Raw genomic sequence first — 13,444 nt, 5'->3', positions numbered from 1 at the left:
CAGTGCTTCAGTTTGGAACTGTACCTCCCAATTTAACTTTCTATTTGAATAAAACAGTTTAACATTGTTTTAAACATGCTTCTAGGACATAAACTTCTCCTCAGTGTGGAACATCAGAAATGAAGACTGCTTACTAGCTGAAATAGATGGAGATGTGGGAAGCAGCAGCAAGTAGCAAAATGACCACTTTAGGGCTACAGGTACTTCTCTCTGCCAAATTTAAAGAGTGAGACCAACAAAAGGCATTTTGGAAAAAGGTTCCACTAGAGAATAACATGGAAGTTAAAATGGGAGGCTTTTCTAGGAGAGAAGAAAGTTGTGTGTGCTATCACTGAACATATGGCCTTTTTCTTCCCTGGCCCTCCGGTAGCATGGGGTACAAAAAATTGTTATTGTAGTATTAGTATTTGGCTTGAATAGCACAAAATGAGCTTTCTTCGCTCATTTCCATCCCAAGGAATTGATTGAAATCAGAGTTGCTAAAAAACAAACAAAGAAAAAACATATCCCCTGAGTGGCAAATTTGAGAAACATCTGAAAATGTGGATGCGTTTGGATCTGGGGTATTGTTTCAATCCATTATACAATCAGATTCCAGGCCCAAATTTTGGATTGTAGTGGGGATATAGGCTTCCCCAGAATTTGGAGGTGTTCAAATCGGGATATTAGGTTTGGGTCCACTTGGGCCTAATTCTCCTCTGCCTTATTTATAAACATTGCAGAAACTGATAACTACTCTCTGAGTATATGATGATATATGCCATCATATGCCAGCAATGCCCCTCTGCCATGTACATTGGTCAAACTGGACAGTCTCTACGTAAAAGAATAAATGGACACAAATCAGATGTCAAGAATTATAACATTCATAAACCAGTCGGAGAACACTTCAATCTCTCTGGTCACGCAATCACAGACATGAAGGTCGCTATCTTAAAACAAAAAAACTTCAAATCCAGACTCCAGCGAGAAACTGCTGAATTGGAATTCATTTGCAAATTGGATACTATTAATTTAGGCTTAAATAGAGACTGGGAGTGGCTAAGTCATTATGCAAGGTAGCCTGTTTCCTCTTGTTTTTTCCTACCCCCCCCCCAGATGTTCTGGTTTAACTTGGATTTAAACTTGAAGAGTGGTCAGTTTGGATGAGCTATTACCAGCAGGAGAGTGAGTTTGTGTGTGTATGGGGGTGGGGGGGATGTGAGAAAACCTGGATTTGTGCTGGAAATGGCCCACCTTAATTATGCACATTGTAGGGAGAATGGTCACTTTGGATGAGCTATTACCAGCAGGATAGTGAGTTTGTGTGTGTGGTTTTTGGGAGGGGGGTGAGGGGGTGAGAGAATCTGGATTTGTGCAGGAAATGGCCCAACTTTATTATCATGCACATTGTGTAAAGAGTTGTCACTTTGGATGGGCTATCACCAGCAGGAGAGTGAATTTGTGTGGGGGGGTGGAGGGTGAGAAAACCTGGATTTGTGCTGGAAATGGCCCACCTGATGATCACTTTAGATAAGCTATTACCAGCTGGACAATGGGGTGGGAGGAGGTATTTTTTCATATTCTCTGTGTATATATAAAGTCTGCTGCAGTTTCCACGGCATACATCTGATGAAGTGAGCTGTAGCTCACGAAAGCTCATGCTCAAATAAATTGGTTAGTCTCTAAGGTGCCACAAGTACTCCTTTTCTTTTTGCGAATACAGACTAACACGGCTGTTACTCTGAAACCTGATCTCTGAGTATGGTTTTTCAACAAGTTGTGTACCCACCTTATAGTAATTTTATCTAGGCCACGTTTCCCTCATTTGCTTATGAGGATGTTATGTGGGACTGTGTCAGAAGCCTCAGTAAAATCAAGTTGTATCACGTCTGTTGCTTCTCCCCAATCCAGTAGGTCTGTAAGTCTGTCAGAGGACAAAATAGGTACTATGTTTGCTTTCTCCAGTCATCTGGCACTTCACCCATCTTCCATAAATTCTTGAAGACAATCAGTAATGGTTCCAACATAGCTTCTGCTAGTTCCTTAAGTACTCTGGGTGAATTTCATCAGGCCCTGCTGACTTGAATACATCTTGTAAAAAGCTGCATTATTATCCTAAAACCACAGAAAGTTTAGTGGATTTATAGTCTTTTTAAAATGCAATTAACAGTATGAAATTATTCTGGAGTTTTTGTACTCTGAGATTATCAATAAAGTTTAACTGAAATAAATTGAAAATTTAATTCAGGGATTTTAATGGGTTGGTTTTGCTCTGTTTTAATCCATGAAGATGTTTACTGTCTATTGTTATAAAGAAGTCACTCAAATGAGGAAAAAAGATGTACTAATTAATGTATTAGATTAAGGAGAATTTGTCATATGCACAGTAAACACAATAACAGAATTCTCTGGTTTGTTATTAATTCATAGCTGAATATGACTGTTCAAACTTTAAGGCCAGATAGTTTTCTTATGGTTTTGATATGGAGAGTTCTGGGACTCAAGACACCTGTGTTCCATTCCCAGTTCTGTGTCAGACTTCTTTAACTAAGTAAGGCCTGGTCTACACTGGGAGGGGGAGGGGAGGCAAGCTAAGTTGGTCTAAGTTATGCAGCTTCAGTTACGAAAATAGCATAGCTGAAGTTGACGTATTTAGAGCTCTTACCGCGATGTTTTCATGGCGGTAGGTCGACTGCTGCTGCTCCCCCGTCAACTCCGCCTACGCTTCTCACTCCGGTGGAGTACCAGAGTAGATGGGAGAGCGCTCAGCGGTCTATTTATTGTGTCTTCACTACAGGCAATAAATCGACCCCTGCTGGATCGATCGCTCTGGTGGTAAGTGTAGACATGCCCTAGGGGTTGGTCTACACTGGAAACTTACATCAGCATAGCCCTCAGTGTAAACAGCAGTAGGTCAATGGAAGAATTCTTCTGTTGACCTAGCTACTGCCTCTCAGGGAAGTGAATTACCTATGCTGATGGGAGAATCACTGTGGTTCTGTTGTAGCAGTTGATGTGTAGACATAGCCTAAGTCACTTAAACATTCTGTATGCCAATATCACCACTTATAAAAGGGGATATTAATACAGATATCACATGGAACTATTGTGAGGTTTAATTCATTAATGTTTGTAAAGTGCTTTAAGATCCTGAGGTAGAAGGTGCTGTATTGATGCCAAGTGTTAATTATTTGGAGGATGAAAATTCATTTGTTTCTGTAGCTTCCTTTTGGCTTCTTTGTGGAACATTAAACTATATCTCATTATCAACCAGAATTCTCATATCTTTCTTCTGTCACTCATAAACTCATAGATAATTTAACTGCTTATCAGGTAAGAAACATTTATATTGTTATAAAAATGGCAGGAATTTTAATAGATCATTTTAGAATGACTATACTGTAAAAGTCCAGAAAACATGACAAGAAAAATATCTAGTTATCCCAAATAACTTTTGCTTTCATATGTTAGCGTCCTTCAAGTCCAGCAACATCAACATAAAAAGTATTATTTTCAGAGAGCAGCAGGCAGCCAATTTTCATGTTATTTAAGTGAGAAAATGCAGAATGTGACTTTCCCCTGTAAAAAAGTGGAAATAAAAAATAACGCCTCAATTCTTCCCCCTTACACACATTGAGTAGTGTCTTATTCTACAAGTAGTATCTTTGACTTCAGTGGAACAACTCCAAAGGGCTATGGTGGCAGAACCTTGCCCTGAATGAATGCAAACCATCAAGATTATTTGCTACTTACCAAGAAGTGTTTCCTATATTTAATGGGTACACAATACACAGTGATTGGGGAAAGAAAGGCTCGTGCTCAAGTGACCAAACTTTGCCAGCTCTCAAAACAAAATATGGAGACACCTTGGAGAAAAAGTTGGTTGTGCACAATATCGTCTCCTAAAGGCAGAGTATATATGTGAAACCACTGCTCACAGGGCTCACCAGTCCTTAGGATGTTTAATGTGATGGTGTGATGAGCAGAGTGGAAAAAAGGGGATCTCTACAGGTAGAAGCTGTTCAAGGAGGCTGGGCAAGTCATGCAAATGAGCTCCTGTCCACTCTAGCCCTCTGAGCAGCCTTGTGCAGTTTATCTGGGGCTGTGAGGGTTGCAGGAGTTACATCTGCCATGGAAATGGCAGAGGATGAGACCTTAATCTGCACCTTGCAGTAGTACTAAAGAGGGGACAGTGGTGGGCCTTCTTCTCCACTCCCACAGTTTTCATGGGGAGAAAGGGATATTCAGCTCAGTGAACTTTGTCACTGCTCTGTGGCTAATATAGTATTTACACAGGCTGGGATTTCAAAGGAGTGTAAAGGAGTTAGGTGCCTAACTTCTGTTGAATTTCAGAGGGATTTGGGTGCGTACTTCCCATTAGTTCCTTTAGAAATACCAGCCAAAATCAACAGGGGTTGCAAGTGCTGTGCCCCTTCCAGGATCAAGTACAATATCTGTCAAGATTCCACCAAAGGTAGACAGGGCCAAGGGTCAGAGCAGGGGCAAAACCAAGGCTGGGATAAGAGAGGATTTTGTAGTCAGGTCCAGCCAGGGTTGATACCAAGGGTCTGAGTCTGAGTCAGGTTGCAGGGTCCGAGTCAGGAGGCAAAGTCCAAATCAAGGCAAAGTCAAGCCAGCACTTCAAGAGCAAGGAACAGTTATGACAGCTACAGAAGTTCTATACTGTTGTCTGGAAACTTCCTGGAATACCTCTTGGGTTTATATAGGGCAAGGAGCCACAGGCTTTCTGTCTGTCAAACCCTTGAGACGGAACTTCCCATGGTCTGGGTCCACAGCAGATCATAGGAAGTGAAGCACAAGTTAGTTACAGCTGCCGCTGGGTGACAACCTGGAGCTGCCAGCTGCCTGGTAGATCTACAGGCCTGGGTTCTAGACTCAGACTTTAAGGTCAAAGGGGACCATTGTGATCTTCTAGTCTGACCTCCTGCACATTGCAGACCACAGAACCTCACCTCACCTGTGGGGCCTTACAATATCACTCTATTTCCAAGGTGATTATATGTGCTGTAGTGTGCATTCATCTTGAGACAAATGTGGCTAATCCAGTTCCTCTGAACTAGGAAGTATATCTAACCTGTGGGTATACAACAAACAGTAATGGGTCATAGAGTGGCCCATTTTAGCTTGAAGAAGCTAAAATTCCATCATCAAGCTGAAGGATGGTTGAGGTAATTTCCCTTTCTCTGTTGGGTTTCATCTCACTACTAGATACTGCCCCACCAGAGATTATTTACCACAAGGAATCTTAATACCCTCTGACAAGCCAATACAGGTTATTATATGTGATTGAACTGTACTATCAGAGTCTGAGTTAGACAGTAACTGGGGTCAAGGACTGTCATCGTAAATATTTGTTCTGTACCAAATGCACTGCTGACACTCAGTAAATAATAAGTTATTAATAATGATAACATAGTGGCAAATTATCCAGAACCCAGCCACTATGCTTTCCTTTTTCAGATTTCAGAACCTGGCCATTGCTTAAATTCTGGCCAACAAACTTGGGATGGATTCTTGGTAAGTCTGCCATTGAATTAGACTTGATGAGGATTTTTCTGTAAAGATGGTATAAATGGTGAAAAAATGTTATAAAACTTATTTCTTTTCATTGCAGATGGCAGTGAGAACACATGAAGAGGCAGATACTTCCTGATCCCATTTCAGAGTCAATCTTCTGTCCTGAAGAAATATTGTATAACACAGTCCATTGTAGAGCATGTTTAGAATGTCTGAGGTATCAAAAGTGAGATTTTTGTGTGTGTATTGAGGAAGCTGTTTAGCTCACCCCATGTAAAATATTTTGGGTCTTTGCAATAACATGCATGCTATGTGACATGGCCCATGAATGGGGAACATTTCTCCTCAAAAAGCCTACCCTTCAACATTGAATTTTTTAGGAATGGTGCGGAAATAATGGCAAATATACAGACCCAATCTACAGAAGTTCCCACTGAGTAAATCACGTTACAAATGTTTCAGGGAAAGATTTTTGGGCCAGGGCTAAAGATACCAGGAAACCACATGCTTTGCAGGTGAAGAACTGCTAATTCCTCAGAAATGTCCCTTCTTTTTCAAGGCCATTCAGCTATAGGGACTTTGGAATGGATCGTATTTAATTTCTCAGTACAATAGCTCCCTATTAATTTTCAACATGACTAGGTCAGAAAAATCTCCAGAGCAACAGCAACATGAAGTGTGTCTTTTCCATTTTCTCTGGAGTCCTGACTGGGAGCAACTGAAAATATCCATTCAGAGCTACAGTGCTTCATGTCCTACATATGAAGCTTGTGAGTGTTCATGGTCTCTTGGCTTCCAGTCATGGCCTCCAGGTTAAAAATATCTCCTTCTTAACTGCTGTAAGGAATGTGACTCAGAATGAAATGTCTTCCTTCAGATAAGACTGAAGGATTTTGCTGTACCTTCTGAAGCAGCAACAAGCATCTGAATCAGAAATGATGGTAAGAAAGGAAAACTGTAGCAGGAGCATAAGTGGAGATGAGTCTTCAATTCCTTGGCTGATTTTTCTATGCTTTTTGTTTCCTTTTGTGGTGCACTGAGTCTCCAAGCCTGTTATGCAGTTCAGGTGTAGAGGAATTTCTAGTCTGCTTATGCAGTTGCCTTCATTTGACTTTACATTGGGCATTCTGAAGCTCAAAGGTTGCTCTGTAGCAGATAAAAGAGGAGGTCTCCCTTAGAAACAGAACTGACAGTTGTCAAAGAATTTAGAATAAAATAGCGTTACTGGATCTGATTCCCACTGCCTATTTCCTTGTGTAGTCAGTTACTGCTAGGCAAAATGCATGTAAAACTATCAAATCAGAATTCTTGTCTGACATTTGGTTAACATTTTACACCCATTTTGCACTAACTTTATGGAAGTGCCATTTTCATGGATGTAAGATTATTTTTTGGGGTCTTGAATGATATTGGTAACAAAATAACACAACTCTGTAAACTACCCATTGAAGTAAACTCACTGACCTTTAATGCCTAGGCTACATTTGGAAAAAACCTGTTGGGATTAAATCATTTATTCCTGATTTTTATTTTATTTTATTTTTTTGATAACTGATTTGATACTTCATTCAGTAGAAGCTGTAATATAATACTCTTCCTCAGTGAAGAATTACCCTCTTTCAAAATGGTTGCCATATCTCATTGTTCTCAGTCAAAGTAACACTGCAGTAACATCATGGGTGGGGGAGAAAAAAAATTACTTTGTCATTTACCATCTCTTTAATTTCATCTGGGCTATAGACACTAAAATGCATTAATCTTAATTGCATGGTCATCACTGTAGGACAGAGTTAAGGTTGTTTGGGTGGTCCTCACTGTACAATTCTATACTTTAATATGTTTGGATCCATTTTAACTTTAATCGTAACTCTGAATTTCCTGGATTTGTAATTCTTGTTTTGTTTTTATTTTATTGGTTGGGGGGGGGAGATAATTAAAACATCCCTGTAATATATTTTCACAGTAAATTATTGATATGTACTCTCAACCTTGCCTCCATCTTAACATAATTGTTTGTCTAGAAATTAGATCTAAATGACTATGCAGGGTACAAGGCAATGGAGAGCAAGGCCCATAAATCCTAGATATACATGGATTTAATAGCATGTGTTACAGAGTGTGGGGGTGATACAGCACATAGGCTGAAAGAAATAGAGGATTCCTGATTGTCATTTATCCATATGTTACCTAACAGAGAATTTTCTTTCCAGTTGTGGCCTGTTTCAGCTGCTCTGGAAGTGTAATGTGGGGTATACTGGCACCCTGGGAAACACTCCCTCTCTAAAGAGGGTTTCTCCAGTGACTAGGGCTGGTCCTATGCAAACCTCACTTGCAGAATCCAGCATCTTGTGGCTAGGAGTGCACTGTTCTTTGGCTTATTCTAAGTGAGTAGAACAGATTGCAGGAAGCTGTGTGACTGTGCTGTAACAAAGATCAGCTAATGAGGTCGCTGTGTATAACGCTAAGGGCCAAGGAGGCCCCAAACACAGCCCTGAATGCCAGAGTATCCTTTTGGGGGTTTACTTTTTGGAACACAAATGAATGCCTTTGAAACCTTTTTCTGCCTGATATTTGTACTGTTTCTCAGTGCTAAATTATATTACTGTATGAAGCAAAACAAAAATTAATAAAAGGAGTTGCTCTTTACTGTAGTGTTGTCTTTCTTTTCAGCATGGTTCTGCCTGTTACTTCTTTACTTATACCTTTAAAGTACATGTACATAACTGTTGTGGCTACTTTGCTGTTACTACATGGCACTTTCCCTACCTTCTGTTTCCCCACCATGAGGAGTTTGCATCCTGAATCCTTTGCATCCATTACGCATTAGTGTGTTGATGAAGATTTCAACTGTGCGGTTGCCTTTCAAATGAGAGATTCTTTTGGTTCATGAAGAACAGAATAAAATGGACTCTTTCATTTATTCACCACACATAGGGGCCTGATCCTTTGCTTTTTCAAGACAATGGATGTGTTCAAGTAGAACAGGATCTGAACCCACATGTAGCTTCTTCAGAAATTGCAGATCTGCTCAGATATTATCATTTCTTTATTTTTAATTTATGAAATACACTTCTCCAACAAAATTCAAACCTCTTTACAAAAATGAAAAAACAATGAACAACAAATATCAGAACAAAATGTATTTCCAGCCCAAACCGCTTGGAACCTGCCTCTTCAGTCACCTCTCCTATCTTTGACAAAAGCCCATGAAAACAGATGAGCCTTTGTACCTTGGACTTGCATAGACCAAGAGTGGAAGATCTTCCATCAAGAGGTCCTGTTTCTTGCCCCTAGATATTCAAATTTAGTGACTTAGTAAAATTGCCACTACTGATGACAACTTTATGCAGTGTTTGTGAAGAGAGTTGTATGTGTGAGAGACATCATCATTTGGAATTTAGGGACGTTAATCCTGACTTAGACTGATGTAACTAAAAGCAGAATTTGGCCCATCTAGTTCACACCAATTCTGTAGAAATACAACATTTTTTTCTTGGGATTCATAGTCATCACCTATTATTTTTAAAAACTTAATGAAATCCTCATGTTTTTATAAGTAATCAATTCATACTTTCAAATACCAGACCCCTATCACATCTACCATTCAGCTTTCTGTGGTGGGCCTGAATTCAGTGCAGTTACTCCTGATTTTTCCTAATGTAAATGAGAACAGAATGTGGTCTAATACAACATACATATAATTTTTTGTGTGTAATTTCTTGGATGCAACAGAAGATATGATTAAAACACTGGCATACAGGAAAAAGTGCAGTGAAGACATTCTCCTAAAGAACATGTGAGCTACAGCATACCAGCAGTCAGAAGCGGATAAAGTACTTGAAAAAATAACACAAATTGAAATAATCTACAATTACACATCTTCTGGACATAACATGAAAACATCAACAGGTGTAGCCTGAAAAGAGGCAAAAATTCTGTGGCCCCAAGAACTTGCAGCAAGAGAGTACTGTGGCATGTTAGTCATGTGAAAGAATGCAGGACTAAATTAAAAAAAAAATTCCTCTGGACTGTTGTTGCAAGTTGGCAAGGTCCTGCATACAAGGGAGTATATGTGACTGTGTTGTGTTGGGGCCACGTTGTGACTGTTGTCTGTAGGAGTATGTGGAGCGATCATACACCTGGAAATGCTTATGTCATGTAATCAGTAGTCTTATGCTTTGGCACATTTACCTTCAGTAGCTTGTCCACAAACTGGTGTTGTCTGCCCCTATGGTGATATGCCTAGACTCAACTCAAGAGCTGGATCTTTGTGCTTCTGAGGTGGGAGTAACAGGTCTGTCTGCTATGGTGTCTAGATACTACAACAGGCAAAGTAGAGATTAGATAGAACTAGATGTAAGCAACTTGCTCAGCAGTTATCTATCCTCCTAATACATAGTTACCCATCTGTCATTTTCCCCGTCATTGTGAACTTTTCTGTTAGTAGTTAATGATGCATTAGACAGAATTAACTTCCTTGGAATTTTCATTTGGAAACTACAGGGATTAACACCCTATAAATTGCTAAAATTATTGATAGATTCAGGGGGCATGCTTCCTAACTAAAGGACTCAGCCTGCAGCCCCTCTGCAGCCCCTCTGCATGCAGAACTCCCAATAGCCTCATTTAGGAGTTCCACACAGTAACTTCACCATCTGGCTATCACTGCAGATAGCTCACTCTTTATTCAACTGACCTATCCACTTTGTCCATATAGAGTCCTTCCCTGAGTGTTTGCTGTGTTCTGTCCCTTCTATTACTGCTACACGATGGTACCATAACACGTACATACTTGGCTACACCTTCTGCTTGCTTGGAGACCTCTGAAACTAACTTCTTACGCTTTGTCAAACTATGCTTGCTGGGGTAACATCTACTTTATGTATCCCAAGATTAAATCTATACCTTTGATGGTCCAGTTAAATCTCTAATTTTATAGCTCTACTGTTGTGTAAGATACTGTTATAGCAGGATTTTTTAAAAAGTTATAAGAAGTGAATTGTTGCACTATTATTATTTAATTAGAACATTATTGTTATTCTCTTCAAGGTATGGAATCACATTTCCACCAATCAAAAGTAATCAATGTTCTTTTTAATTTTTGAACCATCAAGTTTCTTTTACTTTAATTTTCAGCTCTCCTCCAAAAAATGAAAAAGTGCTAAACATAACTTCATTTGATTGTTTCCTGTTTTCATTTGTGTGTTACAGGCAAATGGACACAGTTTTGTACATATGGAACATGAGAAAGCTGTATTACTACTGAAGAGTTTCCAGAATACAGTAGACCTAGTTATTCAACGTGAGCTTACTGTCTAAGTATTTTTTATAAATAGTAAACATATGTCTAGCCAGATCTAATGTTCAAACAGAAATTTATACGTAGGAAACAAATTTTGCCAATTGCTGGATCAATGGCAAACATTAGTGCCAAATGTATAATACTATATGTTAGTACTGCGCCTCTTGAAAAATGTTAACTATATAAATATGATGTTCATGTGGTTATGTATTAGTTTTAATTGTCAGCCTCTGGCTGTGCATTGGTGCAGTTTCTTTTTTAATCAAGTTACTTCTCAAAGTGGATTTCATATAACTTCAGAACACAGAAGCACACAAAAGCTCTTTATGAATTCTGCTGTCCATCAAAAATACTGCCTCAAAGTTGTATATATCTTTATAAACAAAAACATATATTGAGCTGTAATTCCCATAAAATATTTCTATCACCAGTGGTATACTAAAAGATTATAGAGAAAAATATTTTCATAGACACCACTAAGAAAGTAAATATTAAATTTGAACTTTAGTATGTTGATTTTTTCAATGCAAATATATATGCCTTATAGAAGTAACTGTACAAGTACAGTATTTAGTGCTGAGTCCATACTAATTAGCTGAATTATTGCAATACAGCGTGAAATACTTCATAAATTATACTTTCAAGCCTGGGACCTACACATAATAGTCTAGGCAAAAATTAATTGCTTTTGTCTGATCCTTTTAGCTGATTACCTGTAAGCTTGTGAAACAGACAAGATAATTTTAGATAGTGATGTTCCTCAAATAAAAGCAGTGAGTGGTGGGTGGCAGGAAAACCTAACGCTTTATTTTTGTGAATGTTTTAATTTATTTAAAATTATAGAACCTTTTCAGTAAATTTTGATCCCAATACTCCCACCATCTTATTCTGAGCCAGACTAGAATACCGCCGAGTAAGCATGGCCAAATCTAGCCCTTTGTGGGCAGCAGTCCTATTGAAATCAGTGGGACTACTCAGAGTCAGGTACAATACATCGCTAGTAAGACTAGATGACATTTAAAATATTTTCTCTCAGAGGTGTGCAAAATAAATAACAGTAGGTAAATCTTAGAACTGTGCTAAGGGGACAGGAATAGACACAGCACAAAGCTACAGTACATTGGTGTTAGTTCAGTAATCGAAATTTTAGTAATTCCTCTGGCTGACAGCATGGAAAATCAATTTCTGTGCCATGGATAAGTCTACATATATTGGGTCAATCCTGTTTCTATTGAAGTCAATGGTAAAATAATTGTGACTGCTAATCGCAGCAGGAATGAGCCGCTTATGAGAGTTTTTGAAGGAAATAAATTGAGTATTGGTTTTACTAAACTTGAACATTTTTAAAAAACACAAATCACCTGAATTGTGGCTATTGTAGATTTTAAAGGTCACTGTCAAGAACATTTTAGTTAATTTGAGGTGTTTCTCTATTGCCTATGTAATACCAACAGACCCCGGTTGTTGACAGGCAGGATCGAACTGGGGACTTCTGGAGCTTAATGCATGAGCTAAAAGTCAACTCCTCTTAGCTAAGGCTGTAGAGCAGACTCAATCTCTCTCTCTCTTTAGGTGGTCTTAGTGCCACCAGCTGGGACAGAACATCACCCCAGGAAGTGTGTGGGTTACACTTACACTAACTAAAGTTTTCCTTCTCCCCTCTGATTAATTTACATATTGACTAGTTTTAGTTTAATTGAAAAATATAATTAAACTGCTTTTTTTTTTGTCAGTTTATGTAATGTCCTGTCTACTATATGGTCTTCTGTTGCTCATTAGATATTTGAGGTGGGGCTCGTTCCCTGATGAATGTTTTGAATTGTCTTATTTTGATTTCATTTATTTTCAGCTGGTATTTTGCAGCTGTTGCTATGTGACAATATGGTTGGAGATTTGGTCAGTCAGCTTCATCACAATGACAAATTGTGGTTCTGAAGGAATTGGGGACTTTGGGTGCATGGGAATGCAGGGTTAGGGCTTTTGTTTGTATTTACACATTTCCTGGTTTTAAAATGGTGACTGTTCACATCCCCTTTATTGTTTGCTTTCCACAAACATGAATAATTACATTTTTCACTGCAAAACTGGAAAGTTTATTCCAAACCTGCACATGTAAGTTCTCAAGAAAACAAATGTTCATTTTGTACAAGAAATTATTCAGGAGGCAGAAATACATGTAACTTATCTGACTATAACTGATCCACACCGCGCTAATTTTAAATATTTACACCCAAATAGTTTGACTTTAGTTATTCTTTCAGCTAAGAGTACAGAGGAGATGTCAAATTCCTCTATTTGAAGATATTCAGCAAATACATTCAAATTAGTTATTCAAGGTAAATTATTTATTCATTTATTTGTTTCAGCCCGTGGTGCAGGAATGCAGCATCTTTAACAGTGTAACAGCTGCAGAATTGCAGAGGCCATTATTCAAATTCTCAGCATCATCAGCTATCCCTTTCATAATAAAACAGTCAAGAGATGCTCACATCCATTCTTTATGTGAAGAAATTCACTCAGTGTAAACACACTAAATGTAATACATTCTAGTCATTCTGTGGGAATTTCATTGTAATTTATTTGCATAGCTCAAATATTTCTCTTGACTTCTGCTTCTGGCAA

The 13,444-nt window shown here is 38.6% G+C and overlaps 1 protein-coding gene across 1 annotated transcript in view; it reads left to right on the top strand.

The window, feature by feature from the left end:
• The window catches only part of LRRC7 (leucine rich repeat containing 7), a 386,482-nt gene extending 375,614 nt beyond the window's left edge, over positions 1 to 10,868 (top strand). Inside the window, exon 26 of the mRNA XM_073357368.1 lies at positions 10,732 to 10,868. Within this exon, the coding sequence (XP_073213469.1) occupies positions 10,732 to 10,839 (108 nt within the window). The 3' untranslated portion in view covers positions 10,840 to 10,868. The remainder of the gene's footprint in view (positions 1 to 10,731) is intronic.
• Positions 10,869 to 13,444: the final 2,576 nt, after the last annotated feature.

This window comes from Lepidochelys kempii, chromosome 8 (assembly GCF_965140265.1).
Source record: "Lepidochelys kempii isolate rLepKem1 chromosome 8, rLepKem1.hap2, whole genome shotgun sequence".
NCBI lineage: Eukaryota > Metazoa > Chordata > Testudines > Cheloniidae > Lepidochelys > Lepidochelys kempii.
This window is presented reverse-complemented; position numbering and strand designations above follow the sequence as displayed.